The sequence below is a fragment of the Selaginella moellendorffii genome, unplaced genomic scaffold, assembly GCF_000143415.4.
Source record: "Selaginella moellendorffii unplaced genomic scaffold, v1.0 SELMOscaffold_5, whole genome shotgun sequence".
Lineage (NCBI taxonomy): Eukaryota > Viridiplantae > Streptophyta > Lycopodiopsida > Selaginellales > Selaginellaceae > Selaginella > Selaginella moellendorffii.
In genome coordinates this window covers 3,627,761-3,649,892 of record NW_003314266.1, presented here as the reverse complement: position 1 = coordinate 3,649,892, position 22,132 = coordinate 3,627,761, and the positions used below count along the sequence as shown (strand labels likewise).

General features: G+C 49.0%; 5 protein-coding genes, 1 long non-coding RNA gene and 1 other non-coding gene across 8 annotated transcripts; 4 read left to right on the top strand and 3 right to left on the bottom strand.

Moving 5' to 3' along the window:
- The first annotated feature begins 4,194 nt into the window (after positions 1 to 4,194).
- LOC112344578 lies at positions 4,195 to 4,585 on the top strand. Its single transcript, XR_002991744.1, has 2 exons — positions 4,195 to 4,264; positions 4,317 to 4,585. It is a non-coding gene; the product is annotated as an uncharacterized LOC112344578 (long non-coding RNA).
- Positions 4,586 to 4,607: 22 nt separating this feature from the next.
- LOC112344576 lies at positions 4,608 to 6,737 on the top strand. Its single transcript, XM_024669540.1, has 8 exons — positions 4,608 to 5,324; positions 5,538 to 5,700; positions 5,754 to 5,828; positions 5,891 to 6,033; positions 6,083 to 6,181; positions 6,243 to 6,303; positions 6,356 to 6,431; positions 6,489 to 6,737. Exons 1-8 carry the CDS (start codon positions 4,628 to 4,630, stop codon positions 6,606 to 6,608), a joined length of 1,434 nt encoding a protein of 477 aa, XP_024525308.1. The 5' UTR covers positions 4,608 to 4,627; the 3' UTR covers positions 6,609 to 6,737.
- A 622-nt stretch (positions 6,738 to 7,359) lies between these two features.
- On the top strand, positions 7,360 to 10,649 carry LOC9659406 (phytochromobilin:ferredoxin oxidoreductase, chloroplastic). 2 transcript variants are annotated; one of them, XM_024669542.1, is made up of 17 exons: positions 7,360 to 7,468; positions 7,522 to 7,647; positions 7,702 to 7,821; positions 7,872 to 7,966; positions 8,078 to 8,171; positions 8,231 to 8,362; positions 8,419 to 8,523; positions 8,571 to 8,621; positions 8,669 to 8,938; positions 8,999 to 9,072; positions 9,131 to 9,499; positions 9,574 to 9,711; positions 9,764 to 9,816; positions 9,930 to 10,160; positions 10,222 to 10,339; positions 10,456 to 10,530; positions 10,586 to 10,649. In XM_024669542.1, the coding sequence occupies exons 1-9, from the start codon at positions 7,373 to 7,375 to the stop codon at positions 8,849 to 8,851; spliced, it is 1,002 nt and encodes a 333-aa protein (XP_024525310.1). In that variant the 5' UTR covers positions 7,360 to 7,372; the 3' UTR covers positions 8,852 to 8,938; positions 8,999 to 9,072; positions 9,131 to 9,499; positions 9,574 to 9,711; positions 9,764 to 9,816; positions 9,930 to 10,160; positions 10,222 to 10,339; positions 10,456 to 10,530; positions 10,586 to 10,649. The 2 variants fall into 2 exon arrangements, with proteins under 2 accessions (XP_024525310.1, XP_024525309.1); XM_024669541.1 differs by having other exon boundaries at positions 9,930 to 10,339.
- Positions 10,333 to 13,327, bottom strand: LOC9659405 (AT-hook motif nuclear-localized protein 22). The gene is made up of 2 exons (XM_024669544.1): positions 10,574 to 13,327; positions 10,333 to 10,511 (listed from the first exon to the last, which is right to left on the bottom strand). The coding sequence occupies exon 1, from the start codon at positions 12,184 to 12,186 to the stop codon at positions 10,993 to 10,995; it is 1,194 nt and encodes a 397-aa protein (XP_024525312.1). The 5' UTR covers positions 12,187 to 13,327; the 3' UTR covers positions 10,333 to 10,511; positions 10,574 to 10,992.
- Positions 13,328 to 16,174: 2,847 nt separating this feature from the next.
- On the bottom strand, positions 16,175 to 18,743 carry LOC9633630 (calcium and calcium/calmodulin-dependent serine/threonine-protein kinase). The gene is made up of 8 exons (XM_024669949.1): positions 18,601 to 18,743; positions 17,490 to 18,535; positions 17,364 to 17,418; positions 17,204 to 17,314; positions 16,898 to 17,130; positions 16,631 to 16,838; positions 16,499 to 16,558; positions 16,175 to 16,447 (listed from the first exon to the last, which is right to left on the bottom strand). The coding sequence occupies exons 2-8, from the start codon at positions 18,236 to 18,238 to the stop codon at positions 16,274 to 16,276; spliced, it is 1,590 nt and encodes a 529-aa protein (XP_024525717.1). The 5' UTR covers positions 18,239 to 18,535; positions 18,601 to 18,743; the 3' UTR covers positions 16,175 to 16,273.
- Positions 18,744 to 18,961: 218 nt separating this feature from the next.
- On the top strand, positions 18,962 to 20,564 carry LOC112344690 (peroxidase A2-like). The gene is made up of 4 exons (XM_024669958.1): positions 18,962 to 19,446; positions 19,548 to 19,739; positions 19,800 to 19,965; positions 20,040 to 20,564. Exons 1-4 carry the CDS (start codon positions 19,204 to 19,206, stop codon positions 20,447 to 20,449), a joined length of 1,011 nt encoding a protein of 336 aa, XP_024525726.1. The 5' UTR covers positions 18,962 to 19,203; the 3' UTR covers positions 20,450 to 20,564.
- Positions 20,514 to 20,584, bottom strand: TRNAG-GCC. Its single transcript has one exon. It is a non-coding gene; the product is annotated as a tRNA-Gly (tRNA).
- Positions 20,585 to 22,132: the final 1,548 nt, after the last annotated feature.

Below are 22,132 nucleotides of genomic sequence, written 5' to 3'. Positions count from 1 at the left end.
CCGAGACCGAGCCCGAGGCCGAGACCGAGCCCGAGCCCGAGCCCGAGTCCGAGTCCGAGTCCGAGTCCGAGTCCGAGTCCGAGTCCGAGTCCGAGTCCGAGTCCGGAGCCTGAGAGGGTGAAAGCCCAAAGCGTTCGTCTCCCAGACCCTGGGGGGTTTGGTGAGCTCCAAAAGTATAGTAGGGGGAGGACTGCAGTGGAGCCAGTTTGGCCAGGAAAGGCCAGTTTGGCCCAGGAAGGCCGGACCCAGTGTTGGGTGATGAGCTGCCCACTGGGAAGTCCAAGACTAGAGTGAACACAGACCGACAAGCGGGGTAGCTTGGTGAAGTGTTCAAGAGCCGGCTCTAGTTCCCCCGGGAGATCGACTGGCCGATGCTCCCAGTCCAAGTGTGGGTGGCACTACCTACTTGGATACCTGGTGTGGCTCAACGGAACCCGCTCTAAGCCCATGGCTAGAGCACCCAAGGGCAGAAGGCGAGGAGAGTACCCAGGTGGCTCGCGTAAGGCCACGGTGTTCCGAAATGTTGTCCCAAAGGCCCAGACTGTGGAAAGGAAGAGGAGCAGTTCTCTGGGGTAGTGACCAAGGACACAGTCGTGTGGTGAGGAAGTCTCAGAGGACCGTGGGACTTAGTGGTCGGGCCTGTGGGTCTCGATCCAGTGGCAGTGTTGGCAAACACGGCCAGGGGCAGAAAGGGACTTAGTGGGGACTGACAGAGGGATATTGAGGAAGGCTATTCCCCTTGTCGGTGGGCATCCTAAGGATGCTAAGGAGTGGATCTGAGATGACCACTCACGGATGGTTTTCCTAGTCTTGGAGAGCCAAGACGGTGATGCAAGTGGTATTGGACTACCAGTGTGGCAAAGGTGATTGGGCATGGCCTTAGCGTAACGGGCTGCTATGTCGGTGGTACCTTTGAGTGTCGGTCATGGGATCGGACACGTGGAGCACTTGGACCAAGTGCAAATGTTGAGTGGCATGGATGCCATTCTCGGGGCTAGCAAGTCCCAAGTCCTGGATTGGACTTATGGAGGTTGTGAATGAGACTCCTCCAAGTGGTCAGAGGTGTGGTTAAGTGACTAAAGTAGAATGGAAAATTTAGTCGCTTACACATACCTCTAACACTCTTTTTGAGTTGTTGGATGTCGTTTTAAATCTTTTTAAGCTTTATGTTAAGGGGCTGGAAAACGACAACATTGATCATAACTTACAAAAACACTCATTTATTTATCATGGAACTGTTATGTAAAATTTATTAAGATTGGCATCTGTGGCATCAGCTAGAAGCATTAAACTTCATTGACAAATTATAAAAATGCCAAGTTGAGCAACTGATATAGCAAAAGTGTAAATTTCAATCTGTGTATTAAAAAATAAAAACTTTAGTAAATAGTAGATTTAATTAAACTTAAATAAGCCTAGTATATAAAGAGTCATAATACTATGAAAAAAAGTTGAAGATTTTACAATAATTTCAAATATTTTATTAATTTATAAAAAATATAAAGTTAATTATGTTTTGAATACTCTGAGTACAAAGTTCTAAAAAAGTGTGTGATATGTAACATCAAAGTGTCACATCTAGAAAACTATAAATCCTTTTTTTGTAAATAAAATTTTAAACAATGTAGAATGAAATGACAACTGAATAGTATTATAATAAATAATTACATGCTAAAATTAATTTAAGTGTAATAAAATATTTTTCTAGAAATATTTTAAATTATTTATTTTATTTTAATATCAGTTATTTGTATCAATTTTGTAATTATCTTTTATGCTTAAATGGCTCAAAACCTTCTATCTACTTGTTATTTATATTCTTGAAAAATGTCATTGGTTTATTGTAATTATATAAATAAACCCTTCTTTAAGAAGAGAATATTCTAAAATGGTTATACTTTAATGTCATTCTTTTACCCTTCCAAGCTCTTATATGGATGGCCCCGGAAGTAGTGATCTTCGTGGCAGGCGAACGATTTGTCGATGATAAGTTCAACTTGGAAGCAGCTGAATTCTTCCGAAAGATCTGCAAATGTGCACTGGATGCTGGAGGAGGCAGTCGCCTGCTTGTGGATCTTCCAAACTTCCCGGGAGGCTCAGATGGCTTTGATAGACTTCTCAAGGCCTTGCAAGAGCGTGACAATCGGGTGGACGGGTCCAACGTTGCAGTTCTTCGTGCCGCCTCCAGCTTCTTGGAGATCCCACTCCTAGATCGATGGTGTGACCTGCTATGGATTCGCGAGTCTAGAGATGGCGACGCCATTGCCAAGCTCCTCGACAAGGCCCTGCCTACATTGACAGATTTGTCCACCCACGCCGAGGTATCGCTCTTCTTCTCGGATGCTTTGAGATTTCTTTCGATGCTGGAGGAATCGCTCGACAAGGTTTTCGAGAAGGTGATGTTTCATCTATCGAGCGAGCTTCTCTCCTTGTTCCTGTCCTGCTTTTTCGAGAAAAAAGTCCTCCCGTATGGTGCCTTTGTTCTCTGGGGGGTCGCGAAGTCCTTCGTCACTGCTCTACACAAGCTCATCTTCAAGGTTGGATGTGTGCAAAGGCTCCAGATTTGCCGCAACGCCGGGCTTTTCTCCGAGTTTCTGCTCAAGCATTTCCAAGAAAAAGTAGATCTCCATGAAGAACACATGAGGAAACTCCCTGATCGAGGCAATGTGGACGACACCCTCGACGGCTTGCTTGCCATCTTTCCAGCTCTTGCGCTTTTGGATTTCCTGGCTGCTTCTAGTTCACGACTGAAGAAGATCGACCGCAACTTGATCAAGGCCTTGCAGATCGACTTCTTTGGGAATCTCCTTCCGTGCGATCAGAGTCGAAGAACTGGTTTTCCTGATTCCATCTCGGCTCTATCTCTCGCTAGAAACTTTGCGAGGCATCAGCCAGAATACACAAGGCTCGCCGTCCACTTCATGGAAGTCTACTTGCAAGAGTCGTGTCCAGGGCAGATGAATCTCGACGAGTTCTTGGAGGTCGCCGGCTTCATCTCCGATCGATCGACTGGTCACGACATTCTCTGCCAGGAGATCAACAGGTTTATAATGACCAGCATCGAGGACTTCGACAGGGAGAAGCTCCGGGAACTCTTGGCCAAAGTGGACTGCGCTAAACTCTTCGAGTTAAAGCTTGAGAGCGTCGTACTGGACAAGCTCGATCTGCTCCAAAGTTTCAGGAGAGAGATGCGTCTTCTCGACATGAAGATCAAGAGGAAATGTAGCTACTGTTTCGACATACCCACGTCCTCGAGCGATCAAGATTCCACCAGCGAGGAAGAATGCGAGCATCAGCGAAATCAGCATCAGCTTTCTCGCAAGAACAAGAGATCCAAAAGGTAAGAAAAACTCTAGAATACTCTCTAAGTGTTTCCTGAGCTCGGAATCAATCTAGATCATCGCCGGAGACACAGCTATGGATCACGGTGGTCTCGCCCACGACAGGGAGCTCGTACACAGCGATGTTTCCAAGCAACGCGAGCGTGAGAGCGATCAAGAGAAAGGTAGCACATGAGCTTGTATCAAACGAGAAGAAGTGGCAGCTTTGCTATAATGGCGTGGCTCTAGACCCAAGGAAGACGATCCATCACTACTGCGTTGGCGATTTCTCGGTTCTGACCATTCAGGGGAAAGCTCCCCAGACTTAGTCAACGTTGGTCAACATACCAGCATCGAGGACTTAAGACGAGCATCGATCACGCTTTTCACTCAGTAATGATTTCTAAGGCTTCTCCATAGGTACCAAATTTCTACTTCTCTAACTTTGGAAGTCTTGGTTATGAGTGCGAGCAATTAGGTGATTCCATTCAGTAAGTCTCCACTTTAGCTTGTATAACTCTTTAAGTTTCTTCTTTGAGATTTACATTTCATTCTTGTTTGAAGGCATGCAATGAGGGTGGCCCAGTTGTGCTCGGATACTGGCATAACAAGGATCCAATGCGATGTCCCCAACCCCGGCATTTCTAAAGGACGGAGAGCTCTAAAGTTGGTCAAGAACCTAAGACCTCTAACTCACAGGCCTGGAAGGTAGGCTATTGATTGCTCTGACTCGTGAGCCCAGGCCTCGAAAGCTTGAAACCTTACCTTGGAATCTGGGTGATGTCTTCGTCCGTGAGCATGAGCACAAGCGTTTGGCAGAAAAGTGGATCTTCGGCAAGGTTGAGTTCTTCTGGGATTTCTCTAAAACCCGGGGTTGTGATCACAACTACAAGCCACCGCGAACTACACTTATCATACTAGCTCTCGTCACCAATGCCCCGAAGGTACGGAAACTCTGAGAATTTGCCCTCCAGGTCCACTCCTCATCCCTCGCAGCTCTGACGAATCTTGCAAGATCCGCGGCTATCACATTCCCAAAGGCACTGCGTTGTTTACTTTGGCCATGGGACGCGATCCAAGAATCTGGGAACACCCTACGAAGTTTATGCCCGAGAGATTCCCAGGGCTAGCATTTCGAGCTCAATACCGTTTGGATGGTTTGCTATGTCCAGGGAAAGGTTTACACTCCTTGGAGGTGGTATAAGAGCTTTTAAATTGGAAGCATATTCTATTTGGTCTATAATCCAAACATTTTGGATTTGGCATTTTTCTCTTCTTTTATTACTTTATTAGGGCTCCTCCCAGCTATGGCTTCGTCTCCAATGGAGGACATGGTTGCCGACCTGGAGAAGCTTGCGGCGGCGCTCCCATCGTCGCAGCCGCCATCGGCATCCTCGAATCCACGGCAAGGTCTGTCATTCTCGGTAGCAGGAGTAGGATTAGGCAGCGGCGGTGATGGCGGAGGCAGCGGCAGCTATGGCGAGCGCTGGGATCGACCGACGATGCCCTCAGAGCTTATGGACAGCACGCTCAGCCTGGATTTCGGCAGTCTTGGGGCGGAGCCAGCGCCAATCGAAAGAATCCCCGAAATATCTGGAATCGCTGGGGTTCCAGCAGCTCTAGCTCCATCGCCTTCCCAGAATGGGGAGAATGGGGAGAATGGCGAGAATGGCGAGGAACGGGGACGGCTTTTGATCCACTACGTGGGCGGCTCCATCACGTTCTTGCTCCAGATCGCCGTGGTTGCGTGGAGCGTGAGGCAGCTTCGCAGGGTCTTGGCTCGGCGGCGACAGATGCTTAGAGATGGACAAGGGGTGAGCGAGGCGAGGATCAATAGCCTTCCTTTCAGGCCTGTGGATTCTCCGCTCTACGCGATGCTAAGTCCCAAGGCGGTGAGGAAGCTCGCGGAGCTGGATAGCGTGCCCTTCTTGCTCATCGACGTGAGGCATCCGGATGCTGTTCGTGCCAGCGCCTTCTCGCTCGAGTACGTGATCAACATTCCAGGTACTTCTTTCCACCTTTTGTTCTTGTTTGTTTGGCTTGCTTGTTCTTTCTTTCTTTGTGTTTCTTTCGTTTGGTTGTTTTGTTCTTACTTTCTTTGTTTGTGTTCCTTTTCTTTATTGCTCGTGATGTTTCTTGTCCCTTGTTTCACTGTTGGCTTCTGTCGGTGTTGTTTTTCGGGCTTTTACACCTGAAATTGACGTTCTAGTAATGCAGAAAGTGAAGTGAGAGCCTGCTTACAACTCGTAGAAAGCGTATGGGATAGCCGGTTTCCAGCAGCCAAGCAACCGACGAGAACCGCTATTCTGGTTTTTGTTTCGACGAGAGGACAGCGAGCACAACGGGCTGCTACTGTTGCTGCTGAGCTTGGCTTTAACGGGTGAGAGACAAACGTTATTCTTTGTGTCACGACTTACTCTTCGGCATTTATAGATGCTGTGTTCTTTCTGGAGGAATCCAAGCGTACATGTCCGATGCCGGAAGGTCCTACATCAATTTTCTGGGAAGGTTTGGATGCTTTCTTGCCGCTTGGTGAGTCATGCAAGACCTCATCTGTGTAGGTGATCCAGGGATGCTGTTGCATTCGTACTGCAGGAGGCGGGATTTAACGCAAAAGAGCAGCAGCCAGGCATCCGGCCTCTGTTGATAGACGTTCGCAGATATGACGAGAGGTCCCTCTACGGCCACATTCCTGGCTCTTTACACATTCCAGGTACCAAATTCGTACTCACTGTAATCTTCTAAACAGCTGGAACTTGCAGTGGAAGAATGGCCTAAAGGCTTGGCTATGAGTGCGAGCGATTGGGAGAACAATCATCATTTTCCAAAGATTGAGGAGAACGACGTGGTGATCCTATACAGTGAGTCTCCACTTTAGCTTTACAACTCTTTTTCCTCATCATTTGTCATTCTTGTGCTTAGGCAGGACGTCGAAGCGAGCAATGTGGGTGGCCCAGTTGTGCTCGGATGCTGGCATAACAAGGTAAAATCAATAGAGGAATAGAAAAAGAAGTAGCTTGTCATGCTCTTTCTAGGTGCTATGTGTACAAACAAGGAGTTTCTGGATGGCGTTTGGATCCAACAGTGCTTCCTTATGATCGATACGAACAGGTTCTTACACTTTTCGTTTCGTTTCGGGAAGCTCGCTAAACGTTCTTGGTTATACAGGGAGATGCGCCACCCGAGCCTCTGAGTTTCGAGGTTGAGACTTACAACCGAGAGGCTGCCGAGATCGAGCTAAGGCAAAAGGGGTTTATCGTGACGATCCAAACTCCAGCAGGTGATTGATCTCTCAAGTTCTCATCAACCAAAAGTATATAAAATCTGTGGAAGTAATCGTCGGTATGATTTCTATCCGCTGAGCTCTTTGTGATACTCACTCAGGTGATAAAGAAGACAAGATATATGACGAGATCATCCATGAGCTCGAGCTGGAAAAAGCACTGCTCAAAGAAATCGATAGCCGAGAATGGCAGTGCAACACTGGCTAAACGAAAAAGCTCTTGGAGTTCTTCGTTCTCCAGAGTTTCATGTCCACTCGTTATTCTCAAAGAGATGGAACAAAGAGAGAAGAAAAAAAGAAACTCCAAACTCCAAACTCCACCTCCACAAAGCTTACTTCTTCCTGGTGAAAAACTTGTATCCACTGTAGCCCACAACTCCCCATCCAAAGATCACTCCAAGCACAATCTAAGAAGGGGAAAGAAAAGAAATGGCTCGATCGATCGATGGAAAGGGGAAATCACGATTTCTTACTTGGTGCTCCTTCCAAGACATGGGGCTGAGCGGCGCCTGGTACCAATTCACTCTGTGCACATCGTCGTGCCCTGGAAAAGCGAACAAACCGCTCGCTCTAGATGTTCTCAAAGATTTTGCCCATACCTCCCGCGGACATCATCCGGCGTGGGATGATCTGGTGAGGCGAGGATGCCGGGCGCGCGAGCTTTGAAGCGATGGAACGAGCTGCCGTCGCCATAGCCGCTTCCTCCCCTCCGTTTCCACTCTACTTTTTTAGGGCTCTACCACAACGAGAGGTTTAGGGTTTTGTTGCTATGGAGCATCGCGCGCCGGACGTTGCCGCCTTCTTCCAGCCGGGAGCTACATTTCCTCCGGATCGAAGGATCTTCCTTGCCGCGGCGAGATTGAAGGTAGAGATGGGATTTGCTTCGGAGAATCGATGAGTAGAAATCGATCATTCCAGGTCTTTCGGCAGCGGCAGCGGCTTGTTCTTCTAAGAGCAGCCGCTTTGTATGACAAGTTCGTGGATTTCGCGGTGGATAGCGTCTCTCGGTTCGAGCAGCTCGTGGAGCCGGATGAGATTGTCAAGGTATGGTGGAAAAATTTAGAGTATCATTCGGATTTCTCTCTTCTTTTTTTCCAGAATCATGTAGGGGAAATTCTCGCGGAAGATCGAAGAACTGTCATCAAGAGCCATGCTTACCAGTCGAAAAAAATCCGGATGCTTCGCTCGGCTGTTATTGATGGTGGAGAGGCAATGCAGGTAAGAAGAACAAGGAAGACATAGCTTGTGATCAACTTGGTTCTTTGCAGGTGTTTAACATGGCCATTTTTCCAAGGCCCTGCTTCGATCTGCCTATCTTCTGCGCGGATTTCTTCACTTCGTCGTCTAGGAGCATTTTCGTCTTGTAAGTTCTTGCGGTTTGGAGGTTCTTTCTTTTTCCTCGTTAGGTTCTCTATGTTTCGTGATTGTGTTTTCATTCCATTTTCATTCTAGGCTTTTCCCTCTGCTTCTATAGGGATTTAAATCCGCTGTATAACGTCGAAGCCGACAAAGCTTACAAGGACAAGTACTACAGTGAGCTCCTGCCGTTAGTTAAAAAGCATAGCAAGGTGATTTCACAAGCTTCTAAGATTTTGTCAATGCTTTAACGTGTAGCACCTGGCTGCAGCTGCTTCCATGGGGTGAGAAACTTACTGGGGAATCGTTGCAGTTCTTTTCGCCGATCGTTTTGTGGTCAAAGCCCGAAAGCAACAAGGAAGTTGACGAAGCTATCTATCTGGCGTTTCAAGATTATATAATGGTAAAGCATCATAGAATTGCCAATGGTTTGGGTGTTGAACTGGGTCCAACTCGCAGGCGTGGACAAGGATTATAGGTGCTGCCACAAGTGAGACCGATATCGATGCGACTTGTAGGAACAAAGTGGCTCACCACCGTTACTTGACATGGCGTGCTTCGAAGGTATGGAGCTTTTCGGAGATTCCTATCGACCAACACCTGTTTTACAGGATCCTGGACGGCCTGTCTTGAGAAGGCTTCTAGGAGAGGATCGATGCGAGGTACTGTGAATTGTTTCGCTGGGCCAAATAACCTTCGTTTCATGCAGCATTACATCCACGAGTTTCTGTTCAATGGACTGCATGACCTCGGCACCAGTTCCTTCACGGAGTACTTCCCCGAGTACAGGTGCGAGGACGGTACTGTCAACACCGCGCGCAGTATCATTGGGAAGTCTTACTCCGAGCGCCCTTGGAATGATACGGGGACTTTCATTCATCGTTCCGGCTGATAAGAGGTATAGAGATCTATAGGTTCGAGCTACGTGTAGGGATGAACACGAGAGTTGGGAGGCGCTCGAGTACGCATGTCAGCCTAGGTAAGCCGAGGCTGTGCGTGTGCGTTTCTCCAGAAAGCTAACGGACGAGATTTGATTTAGTGCTTAAACCGGGGGGACGAGGAGCGTCAGCACACGTGCTACACCTTTGAGAAAACGTGGTTCAAAGTTTTGAGGTGCGAGTCCTTTTTTTTTCGCTGCCACTGCTGACTCGTTCCCGTGTTTCATCTGCAGCTTGTCCGCAAAGTGCCTGTGGGGAGTGATGTGAAGGTACACACAATCCTCCTGTGCTGGATCGTGAGTCCGTTAGCTCTCAAGAGTGTGCGAGTATTCAATGGACTGCGTATGCCACCTTGGAGTTCTCTTGCTCCTCCAGGGAAGTACTCATTGGTGAGAAAAATGTCGTCGGAACGCCTCGGGGCCCCTCGATCTGGCGTCGCGGTTTATGCTTAATGGCATGGTGTGATGAACGCAATCACTGACTTTACTTGCAAACCGCTGTGTAGTAATGGCGTCTGTTACGTGTTGTTCCGAGGTTATGAAGCTCTCTCATCAGAATCAGCACCCTATCATTCCACGGACGACTATGAGCCGGATAGAGAGGTAAGACTTGCATACTTCGTTTGTATTCGAATATCCAGGCTTTTCTGGATCTGATCTTTACTTTTGCGAAGCAGATAAAGCTGGAGGCAGGCCATGAATATGGACAAAGCCGGGTGTCGCTTCTCAACATCATGAGAACGTGTGACTGCTTCATATCGAAAGGCAAGGAAGGAGAAAAATAAGCATTTTTTTTTTCCACCGTCAGCAGGGTGGTGAGTGATGATTACTACGTTGTTGACAAATGGACGAAGTTTGTAATTACAGGCAGCGGAGCAGCGGAGCGCAAGGCAAGGACCGGGGCGGGACAGCGAGAAATGGTAAAAATCCTTGTTCGCTCTTTCTGATCCCTCCTTTTCTAGCCTGGAAGAGTGAGGAGAGGAAGCACTCCTTTGCCTTGCCTGATCTGATTCCTTTGGTGACATTTTGGCAGGTTCCTCACAGATAGCAGCTATAGCAGGTGCTCGCAGGAAGGTGGCCAGAGAAGCAGTCTATCAATGAAGGAATGGAGAGAGACCTTGGCTGTAAGTGGACCTGGTCTTTGCCTTGACCCCAGCCTCCTCTTCTTGGAAGGCTATGTAGCCGGCCACGAAGTGGAGAGATTGCCAGCCCCAGTAGCAGCAGCAGCAGCAGCAGCAGCAGCAGGGAGATTCAGCAGCAGCCTGTGAGTGCCTTAATGTGTATGCATGATTGATTCTTTCCTGGTGGGCTTTTCTTTCGCGCAGTGAGAAAGAGATGGTTGAATCAATGGCTCGAGCTTTTATATACGGACTCAAGGACCCGCTCGCGAGCACCGGATCAGTATAGCAAAAACGTATAGCGTGTCCGCCGGTGGCTACCTAGGTGAGTTTCTTTCCTTTTTATTATCACTTAGTTTCATCGATCGGATCAGTCAAAGCAAAGCGTGGCTGCTTCTTCGATTTAATCACGCACGCTTGCTGTTTGTGTTTGTTGGGCAGGACTGGAAGAGACACGGACTAAACACACTCGGGTCGTGGAAACGTGCCATCGCAAACTCCAATGCAAACAAAACAGTGAGTTTTCTTAGTTTGTCGGCCAGGATTCCTGCTTACTTACGTTTTGTTCCAGCGTTGCCGCCGCTCACTCCATGAATCTACTCCATGAATCTACAGCAAAAGGAAAAGCTTTGAAATCAACAAAAAAAAAAAGCTTCTTTTGATGATCGTGAACACGAACCATTGCGCATGATACATAAATGAATTGCCAGAGCTCCATATATGTTTGTTTCTCCTCTATATGACAGAAATCGTATGAGCATTGGCGGTGGAGAAATCACCGCGACCAAACCCCAAAAAAAAATTCGATGCAATCGAAATGCTGACGACGATCATCCTATCCCACGAAAGAAAAATCTCACCTCCACGACGAGGAACAAGAGAGAGACCAATTCTCCATCCAATCCACCAAGAACACTGTTCTTTCCAAGTAGCAAAAGAGAGAGGGAAGAGAGAAGAACCTCTTGGCGGCGATGGCGATCACATTGGCGGCCTGGTAGCTCCAGCGGCAGCGGCGGCCGCCCAAGAAGCCAGCAATTCCGGCGGCGGGATCTGGTGGTGGTGGTGGTGGTGGTGCGCCGCCGCCGCCGCCGCCGCCAGCCCAAATGGATCGTTCATCAGCTGGTGGATCGGGATCGATGGGGGCGACGAATTCCCGTGCTGCGGCAGACCCAACTGGCCGGAAGTGGAATTGGGACTGGGATTTGCCGCCGCCCCCGCGGCTGGCTGTTCTTCCGGAATCTCGCCATCTTGATCGTCCAGTGGCAGGCGATCGAACGCTGGGCCGACGAAGGAGGCGGCGATGACCATCACTGGAGAGGCCGACACCAGAGGACCGGCCACATTTCCACCGAGGACCTGTCCTTGCGGTCCCCCGGCCACGGACACCGCTAGCCCGGAATATGCCCCCAAGATGCCCGCGCTGGGCATTTGCTGCTGGAGGAATGCCCCGGAGAGGGAGATGAGCTCGAAGCGGCCTTGGAAGGAGACCGTGGAGGTGGCGGCGGCGGCGGCGCGGGAGGAGGAGGGAGTGGCGCCGGTGGATGCGGCGGAGGAGGATGGCGGCGAGGAGGGCGGCGCGGAGGCGGTGGAGGAGGCGGGGGAGTGGCGGAGGAGCGTTAGGTTTGAGACGGTGCCACGCGCCGAGAGGACGCACAGCGCGCGCTGGCGCTTGCGGGCGAAGGTGGCGATGGCGTCCACGATGTCGGTGTTGGGCGCGATCTCCAGGACGTGGGGGCGCATCCCGGAGCCCGTGTCGCGCGTGATGATGATGGGCGGCTTGGGCTTGTTCTTGGATCCCGGCGGGCGGCCTCGCGGCTTGCGGACGGGGGCGACCACCTCACCGCCGGATCCAGCACCGCCACCGCCGCCACCTCCGCCACCTCCGCCGGGAGATTTCTGGGCTTGCGGGCTTTGCTGGTGCTGAGGCTGCTGCTGCTGCTGCTGCTGCTGTTGCTGCTGCTGTTGCTGGTGGTGGTGGTGAATCTGGTGGTGGAGGTGGTGGTGGTGTGGATGTTCTAGCTCCTTGTTCCCACTGCTGCTGTTATCTTCGTCCTCGGAGTGCTGGTGTGGAGGAATTTCTTGCTGCTGCTGCTGCTGCTGTTGCTGGTGCTGGTGGTGGAGCTCGAGCATCTGCTGGAATGGAAATGCCGCTGGAAACCTGGACGGATTCATCCTCTTTCTTTCCCTCACTCCTCGATCGATATGTCTATCTCTCACTCTCTCTCTCGATGATGGTGATGGTCGATGAAACCCAAGAGAAAGAACCACCCAAAGATCTCTCCTTTGTTTTGCTTACCACCCAGAATTCCTGATCATTCCGGCCGGATCATCCAGCGATTCTTTCTCTCGCTCTCTTCTCCTCCTGGCTGCGCCAAAGTTTATAAAATTCTCTATGCTACTATATACCACTGTTCAAACTAAGCTCCTCGTGGAAGATCTTGGAAGCTTCCACTGGTGGGACGATGCCGAAGAGAGAAAGAGAAGGACGAGCGCCGGCCATGGACTGGATGAAGGAGGAAAAGTTCTTATAGCGAGAAAGAAGAGAGGAGGAGAAGAACTTAGAAGAACCAACAACGAAGTAGCAGTAAGTGAAGTGATCCGCGCGATCGATCGATGTCAATGCTGTGAGTGAGTACCAAGTGACCGCAGCATGACACAAGAATGCCCCACGGTCGCAGCGATGAATTTGGGCCTGGACAAAGCGCTGCTCGCTCTCACTGCTGCTACACTCACTGCTGCTACTGAGGAGGAGGAAAAAAGAGAGAGAGAAAAAAAGAAAGAAAGAGAAGAACTTATGTCTGTCTAGCTATGAGCGAATGATCTCCTCCCTTCCAGTTCTTCCTTGCTACAAGTTACCGCTATAGGTACTATCCAGGCTATGGAAATCTATCATCCTCTATCCATGGACTTATAATCACCATCTCCATTTCCCAAGGCAGCGTACTGCGATCATCGATCACGCTATCATGATCCACAGGGCGAGGACGAGCAGCTCCTCCTGGATCCATCTCCATTTGCTGCAAACAGCACCACCATCGCTAAGCTCCGCTCCCTCTCTCTTCGATGGATCGATCCAGCAAAACTCTAGCTCCTGTTCATCAATCCGTGAGGGTGCAAGGAGGAGGAATTCATCTCAAGAAGAAGAAGGAGAAGAAGAAGAAGAAGAAGAAGAAGAATCTGTGGAAACCCATGAACAGTTTCTAAGCTGCAAGACGATCCATTTCCAACTCTAGCTTGTGATCTTTCTAGCCAAAAAAAAAGGAGAAAAACCTCTCTAAGCTGTGAGTAAAAGAACCTCTCTTCCTGCTCGTCTCCAAGAATCCTAGAAACAGTGATGGGAAGAAAAACAATGCCCAAGTTTTCCTCATTGTCGCCATTGATTATTGCTAATTAATGGCGTCTTTGTGACCGGATTAATTAGCGAGCGTGAAGCTTGTCGGTACTCGTTGGTCCAAAAAATGGCAGTGGTGGGATTCTAACGTCTGCTCCTGCCCCCTGTCACCGCCTGCGCTCTGGCCGCATTCCTTGGGACTAAGCACGCTTATGGCGACAGCAAATGCCCTTCTTGGGCATCTTGATAGGGATCGATTACCTCAAAGATTTGGGGACTAATCACTTGGGATTTTCGGCTTTCTTTCGCGTGAAATCGTCGACAAGCTCCGTCTGCATCAGCTTGATACCAACACATGTTGGTGTTTTGCTCATTCCTTGGTTGTTTTGTCTTGTTTGGGTTCCTTTCTTTGGCCTTTGATTGAGATTTGATTTTTATACGTGGTCAAAGTGAAAGGCTTTCTTTGTGTAGGACATAATCGTCCAGGACCAGAGTGTGGAGGTGAGGCAGATTGATATCTAAGTCCCAACGGAGGGCGAATGGGTCGATTATGATCGATCGATCGACAAGCTGTCGGCTTGGAGTTGATCGAATGGAGAGAAAAAAGGACAAGGAAAAATGGGGGAGAAAACGCGGCTGCTTTTACTTTTTTAGCCTGCACAGCCACCCAGCAACCCAACCGCCAAAGTTATGGTACGAGATTGGACACCAATTGCGAAGAATTCCGCGAGCATCAATCTTTCCTCTCGCTCGCTGCGATTTCAAATCAAGTGTTTGAACGATTTTTGATTCCTCTTTCTGACAAAAGCAAGAACAAATCCGTGACACCGCCGCTAAAGACAAAGAGAAACCGCTTTATCCATCCACAGATGCCTGAACCTGGCAAATGCAAACTCCAGTACTGTTTCTCCATCCCAAACCTTACAAAACAAGGACTAGATTTCCAAGCCCTGCTCTCACAGGCGCGCCCAGTCTGCCGTGCTCGGAATCCGCTTTGTTGCACGCAAATCTTCAACGAGCAGCATTTGCCGTGCTGCGGTATTTGCTGGGAATCCGACGGTCGCGATGGTTTCGCCTTGTGGGCTGTGCCGGGTGCGATTATACGCAGAAGCCCACGTGCAGTAACGCTCGAAGCCATGCCCTGATGCTTTTTTCAAGGCTGTTTGCTACCCCGGCTGTCATGCACACACCCGTGTGTGGGCGTGGGCGAATGAATCCCTTCCTTGAGCCGCTCAGAAATCACGAATCCGGAATTCGAGAGAGAGAGGGGGGGAGCAAAAATAAGCCCTGCTGCTGCTGCTGCCTCACTGCGCAAGCCCGACGAACAATGCAAAGCCTTGGAACAAACACAAGCGTTTTGTTGTTCGCGAAAGAAAGGAGACGAGTAAAAGAAAGATGGATTGGGAGAGAGAGAGAGAGGACAGGGACCTTGGAGCACGACTCTCGCTTGATTCCTGAGCGGATTCAAGTACTCGGCCCGCGTACTGGCAGGCATTTGCATTGAGAGGCGTGAACACTCATGGAGTTAGCTCACAATGGATGGAAATGGGGAATTTGGCATCTTCCCGGCCACGAAGAAGATTACCGCGAATATCCTGTCTCTTGTTCCTGAAATCTTCTACATGGTCGCAGGAAAATCGCGACTTTGTATCCCCGCAGCCGCAGGGGCCATAAATTCCGGGGCAGACGAACAAGTCTCCACCGTCGTCACCCTTGGAATCCCAACGTTGGGCAATTACAATTAAATACAGGTCTTCTCGTGAGAGATTTCGCAGATCGTCCAAAAACCCAGAAGAAGCTTTGGTGTTAGCTTCGGTGCTTCTCTTTCCCGTCGTACGTACTTGGTACGAATGAAAAATACCGAATCTAGAAACACCCACTCCAGCTGCCAGGAGCCCTAATTGGTCGAGACGATACGATCCATGCGGTGGTGGCGTCTCATTATGAACTTCACGAACTCTCCCTGTACGAAAACAGTCCCGCGAGACGTACCGTACGCTCGTGAAGGCCAAAGTACGATCATGTGCGCGTATATCCCCTGGAATATTAGGGCTGGTACGGTTTCTACGCAACTTGTCTGGGGGTTGAACGTGAAATGCGTCACTTTCGGCGCTCCACCACCGCCCGAAATTTCCCAGAGAGTTTTTTCTTCGGAAAGTCTGCTGTTCTTGACCGAGATTTCGTTGTCGAGCATCACATGAGAGGATCTAGCTAGGCAGGCTGCTGCAACATATACAACCTTGTTTTGCCACCTTTTTTGCGCTGGAGCCCCTGCTTATAAAAGTTGGCGGACAACTTAGCTGGCTTTTTTTCTAGGATTGACACATGACACTGAAATTCCTCCCGCATCGCCAAGTTGTGCCGATCCAATCCTACTCGATTGTCGCTCTACAGTACGCGTACGTATGAGAATACAACTTGGCTGACCCCAACAGACGTGCCCAGCCTTTACGCTACTGAGAAAAAGAGAGAGGTGTAATACAAACATCGCGAATTTGGTATCAAAGCATCACATTTTCTAGCTCCATGTGGAAGTGCTGATGTTTGCAATCTTTGCAACGTCAACTCAGGCGAGTGTGACAATGGATCCACAAGAAAAGAAAAAAAAAGGAAAAAATTGTAGGTTTTAGAACGTTTTAAAGCAGCTGAGCAGCAAATGCCCACGCCAGGCATTTGCAGTGCCCAGTACGAAGAAGATCAGGACGAAACAAAAGCGGGACAAAACTTCTTTACGCCAAGTACAAAGAAAGATATCATCCTGGGACGAGTTTTCTAAGCTTTTATCTTTGCTTCTTTACCGTCCCGGATTTTGATTTCCCTGGAGAAAGATTTTAAAGGAGAGCTTTTCACTCGGTATTTTATATTGAGTGGGATCTTCACAAAAAGCTGCAGGATATAAAAATCTCTTGCAAAGAGATATGATTTCTTCTACGCACGCAAAGGAAAGAGCACGGCCTCCCTTAGGAAGCTGTTCATCTGGATTGCGTCCTTGAACTCGTCAAAGCTTACCCGACCATCGCTGTTAGCATCCATTCGATCAAACATCTCGTCCAGCTTCCCTGGCTCGGTGATGTCCCCCGGCAAGCATTCTTCCGGAAGAGCCTGGAAAAGATAGAAGCGAGTAAGGTTTAAAGAGCTCTAAGTTGTGCTTACTCTCAACATCGATGCCAGTTCGTCTTTGGAAATGTAGCCAGAGCCGTCCGAGTCATACATCTACGACCGAGTTTGAGAGAATTTCTAGTGTCGCTCGGAAAGAAAAAAAGGAAGAACGAAAGAAAATCTTACTTGAAAGCAGAGTTTGAGAGCTTCGTCCCCGTGAGACTGCTTGAGTGACGTGAAGCCGCAGACGATCTCACGCATGTCGACCGCGCCGTCCCTGTTGTGATCGAACAGGTCGAAAATGCGAGGTGCCAGAGGAAGCAAGGACCTCATCTTCATTGCCTCCAGAACCGCTTCGAATTCACCCAGTGCGACGTCCACGCCGTTTGTGGAGCTGTCAAGCAGTCATATCAGTAGAGTAATTACCAGCGCTCCAGGATGAGTCTATCTTACAGCTTTTTGAAGTGGCTGACGAGATCCTGGAGCTCGTCACCGCTGAGAGACCGTGAACCGACCAGGCTCTTCAAGTTCTTGGTAAGGTGTAAGAACTTGTTGCTGACGATGCTAGCAAAAGCTGCTGCTCGAAACTTTCGACGAGCATTGAAGAAGTGTAGCTGGCGTATGACTTCTTCGGGTAGACGGTCTTGCTTTGCAATGTCTCCTCGCACCCATGGATCTGAAACCAGCTGCACAAACACTTTTCGATTCTCAGCAGGAAGAGGCTCAAACAAGAGAAAAAGGCAGCATATAAAGCATTACCGCCTTGGCTGACGGCCTTCGATGCGGATCGACAGCCAGTAAGTCACGTATGAGCTGCTTGGCATGGCTGGAAATAGTTTTCCAAGTGTACTCTTCAAAATTCACATCACCCTGGAAGGAAGAAAGCTTAGATTTATTAGCAAAGGCAGTCAATGCCTACCGCAAGAATGAGGTCCAGCTTCTCTTTGTTACTTGTTCCATGAAATGGTGGATACCTGGTTAACCCAAAGAAAGAAGATAACACGATTACACAAGGTTGAAGAAAAATGAAAGTTTGCATGGTTACCCGCACAGAAGGATGTAGAGAATCACCCCCAAGGACCACATATCACTCGCAGGAAGCACGTCTCGATGCGATAAAGTCTCTGGAGCAACGTAGTCAACTGATCCAAACATTCCAACGATCGGACTCGTTGCTCCATCAATCTGGCTCAAACCAAAGTCCATGATCTTAAGATGGTTATCCTCTTCCGGGGTCAGGAAGAGGCAATTCTCCGGCTTGAGATCCCTGTGGACGATCCCAGCATCATGAAGGCTACACAATCCAGTCGCGAGCTCCTTGACAACTTTAGCCGCCTGAGCTTCCGAGTACTTCTCTTGAGCAACTATCCTGTCAAACAGCTCCCCTCCGGAGCAAAGCTCCAGCACCAAATGCACGCCTGCTTCGTCCTCGTAAACGTCGTGTAAGTGGACGATGTTTGGATGCGGTGACACATTCTCCACAATCCTTTGCATTACTATGATCTCATTCGCGACCAGTGCCTCGGAAATTAAGCTGTCCTGCGTTGGCCCTGCCGTGCTCTTCCTGCCTCTAGAACCCCTGCCTCGCTTAGTAGCCCCTGCCAAAGGCCTTCCACCATTCTTCTTGTCACCATAGCCAAAGCCTTGCTTCCTCAAAGTCTTTATGGCAACTTCAGTACCATCTTCCTTGTGAACTCCCTTCCTCACCACCGAGAATCCTCCATACCCCAAAACTGGACCAATTATGTAGTCATCCTGGAGCCTGTGCCTGCTGTTACTATCCTCTAGACTCATCCTCGGAAAAATCTGACACCAGAGTTACTTGTTCCACTGCCGCCAATTATCCAGTTTCCCTTCTCGTCCTCCGCGTCTCCTCCTTTTCTTCTTCCAGCCGGATGGATGGAATCTTGCTTACTAATCCCTGTAGCTGTTTGTCAAAAGCTCACCTGGAATTCTTTGCTTTCCTTTCTTTGAAACTGGTGGAACGAAAGAAGAAAAAACGCTTTTTTTGCGCACTCCAAGCATCGTTTCTTCCGAAGGAGACGAGGCAATGACATAACCCTCTCGAACGGCACAGCAGATTCAACGCTTCTACACCAACAGGGAAACAAAAAAACGTATTTTTCTTTGCTTTGGGTGAGAATAAACGCGCTTACTTGTCGTTTCCTCTTAGTTCTTAGTCGCGACTCCTGTTCATCCCCATAGACTGGCCAATTTGATCCGCGCGACCGACCGACCTGCGCCATGGACTGGAATTCGAGATTCCTCTTCCGCGACTTACCGCAGGGGACTCCATCTGGTGGAATGCGGGCCGGCAGCGCGACGATCGCCATCGCCCTACAAACCCCAAGCCCTAATTCCCGCGCTTTCTAGAATTTAAATTTAAATTGGACCCCTTTTAACTTCACCATCACAAACATAGAAGTGGAAAGCTTAGAAAACGAAGATCCAGCCATGGATTGTGTCCAAATCTTTGGAGAGACGCTCCTTTCATAGAGCGGCATAAATAAAAAATGGAGGAAAGCCACAGCTGGATGGAATTCACACTCGTCCTTCTTGCCAATGATGCGAGCTCATAGTGGGCTGCGCTTGTTGGATCCAAGGATTGTGGCCACCACTAGACAATTTTTTAAAGCTTCAAGGAAGTATTTTTTTTCGTTCTCTGTCCTGGAACACACCTTTCCAACAAGTTTCTTCTCGCTTTTGGGATTGATTCCTTGAAAGCTTTCGCCAGATCCAACCAACAAAAGGAGGAGGGGATGGATTCTCCTCTGGGAGATGCGAACACCACCTTGATCTTGCTCGCGCTCGTGTTCTTGAGCTCCATTGTCGCGGACGTGAGTTGTAGCAGCGATGATCCATCGCTGAGCGCTTTCTTCTACGATTATACGTGCCCCCAGCTCCAGGACATCGTTCGATCGGACGTGGAGAAGGCTTTCAAGCGCGAGGCACGGATCGCGGCGTCGCTTCTCCGCCTCCATTTCCACGACTGCTTCATCAATGTGAGTAAGCAATCCAAAACTCTGAAAGCTTTAAGTAGTACCTTAGTGTTCTCCCAAGTTTCTCGGGCGAAAGAGAAGAAAAAAACGATTTTTTTCCGCAGGGATGCGATGCCTCGGTGCTGCTGGACGACACCAAGACCTTCAAAGGCGAGAAATCTGCGCTGCCCAACGCGAACTCTCTCCGTGGATTCGAACTCATCGACGCGATCAAGGCCAGAGTGGAGATCCAGTGCGAAGGAGTCGTCTCCTGTGCTGATATCTTGACGCTCGCTGCTCGAGACTCAGTCGCACTGGTACGTAGTACCAAGAAAATCCCTCCTTTCTGATCGATCGATCGGTCCAACTCTTATCAGACCGGAGGACCATCGTGGGAAGTGCTGCTCGGGCGGAGGGACAGCCTCACTGCCAACAGAACCGCGGCCAACGTTCTCATCCCACCCCCTATAGCCGACGTTCCAAAGCTCGTCTCAATGTTCGCCACAATGGGGCTCACCGAGGTAGACATGGTAACACTTTCCGGTACGTAATAAAATCCCCACCGTCCATCGCCGCGCCCATTCTGACCCGGAATGTCCACTGTTCTTGGCGCCAAGGCGCCCACAGCATCGGCCAGGCGCGATGTTCCACCTTCCGCCAGCGATTATTCGACGATCGCGGCAGCGGCAGCCCCGATCCGACCATGCAGAAGCAGTTCCTGGGCTCGCTGCAAGAGATTTGCCCCCGGCAGGGCAACGGCAACGCGGTGGCGCCGCTGGATTTCGTGACGCCCATGCGATTTGACAACAATTACTACCTCAATCTCCAGTATGGCAAGGGGATCTTCGCGTCGGACCAGGTGCTCTTCAGCGGGCGCGGGATCACGGAGAACTACGTGCGCTACTACAGCTACGATCAAGACGCATTCTTCCAGAGCTTCGTGCGCTCCATGATCAAAATGGGCAACATCACGCCGCTAACAGGGAAGAGAGGCCAGATTCGAAAGAACTGCCGAAGACCTAATTAGGGCAAATCGACGATTCCAACTGACCTAATTAGGGAAAAACATAAATTAAAAAGAAAGCAATCTATGCACTGCCCGGGAATCGAACCCGGGTCTGTTCCGTGGCAGGGAACTATTCTACCACTAGACCAGCAGTGCAACGCTGATATCACTGCCCTTTTTTTCTTCAAATCTTGCGTCAAGTTCTACTATCCAATGGTAGAAGCACATGGCAAGCCTTGATATTTTTTTCCTCTTGTCATAGTAATCAAGGGATCTTTTCTAGCTTTCTAAGATTGTGATTGCAGAACTTGGCAACATTCTCCATTTTTTATCTCCAAGTCTACAATAGCAATTCTCAAATGTATGATATGGAGGAAGTTTACTCAAGAAACTGGAAGAATATAGAGCGGGAATCTTTATAGAGCTAGTTACTAGATAGCCTGGTAGGCATAGCCAAGTTCCTGGAATAATACCAAGGGAGAGTCTAAACAAACCATGGAAGGAGACGATCCAAATGACCCCTTCGATTTGTTTGTCAAATACTACAAGCATTTGCATGTGCTGGTACTTTCTTTCTTATCATTGTTTTGAGCAAGTGGTTTTGTTTCTTCGTGCAAGGTGAATGAAATGAATGAATGTGTGAAAGCTCTATAACTTTGGAGATTGATATTTGGATGGAGTGATAGACCAACAACCGGATGCTACTCGAAAACTTTGATATCTCTGAAACAACATCGCTGTCCGGGGATCTCTCTATTTCTTGGGAGATCTCCGATCAGAATAGTGTGAATCATCTCAGGTCTCCTCCTTGAGTCCCTTCCTTTCCATCTCTAAACTGTCCCAGCCATATGCTTAATGATTGACCAATGAATTGTTTATGGTCGGAGGCACGAGTGAGATCCCTGGCAACCAACAACAAACACCAGAAAACGAGCGAGCTTTGGAGTTCAACGAACGATCCTTGATGAAACCCATGCTCATATGCTTAAGCAACCCAGATTCCCGTGGACAAAGCTTCCCAGGACTAAAGAATTCGAGCTCTGTGTTTGGTGATCGTCCACATTCATCGAGCTTCCATCATCCTATTAGTTAAATCATATTATGGCCAAAACACATCATTTACTTAACCCAAATGAGCTGGTTTAGGACAAAACAAAGCGACGCGGACTTGTTTGCTTGGATTGTCGTGTCAATGGAAGTGTCACGGTTGAATTTGTCCCTGCGTTGTGCTTGGAGAGGAGTGAAAGAAAGAATGCGTTTTCTTTGCGGAAACGCAGCCGGGGTGATTATTCTAGGGCCATAATGTTTGTGGTTGTTCTTGCAAATTCTACTGTTTAGCTGATCACGCTTTGATGGGACGAAAGCAAAAGGACTGACTCGAATCATGCTGTGTGTTTGCTCCCTTGTTGTTAGTTCGTGTTGATCCATCGTGCGGATTAAAAATTGGCATCTGGTTGATTCCTTGGAGCAAACTTTAGCTAAGTTTTTTCTGGGTGGGATTACGACACCCCTGGATGGATCATCCCTGTAGAAACATAGGTAGAGCTCTAGCTAGCTAACTTTTTTAGCTCTAATCTTTCCTGCAGGGTTGTATTCGATGATAATTTAGCGATTAATTAGTACATTATGCATTAAGCATGGCAAAGGTGGTGAAATTCACGTGAATGTCCAGGAAGCTGTTCAAGTCAAACTGTAAGTTCCCGG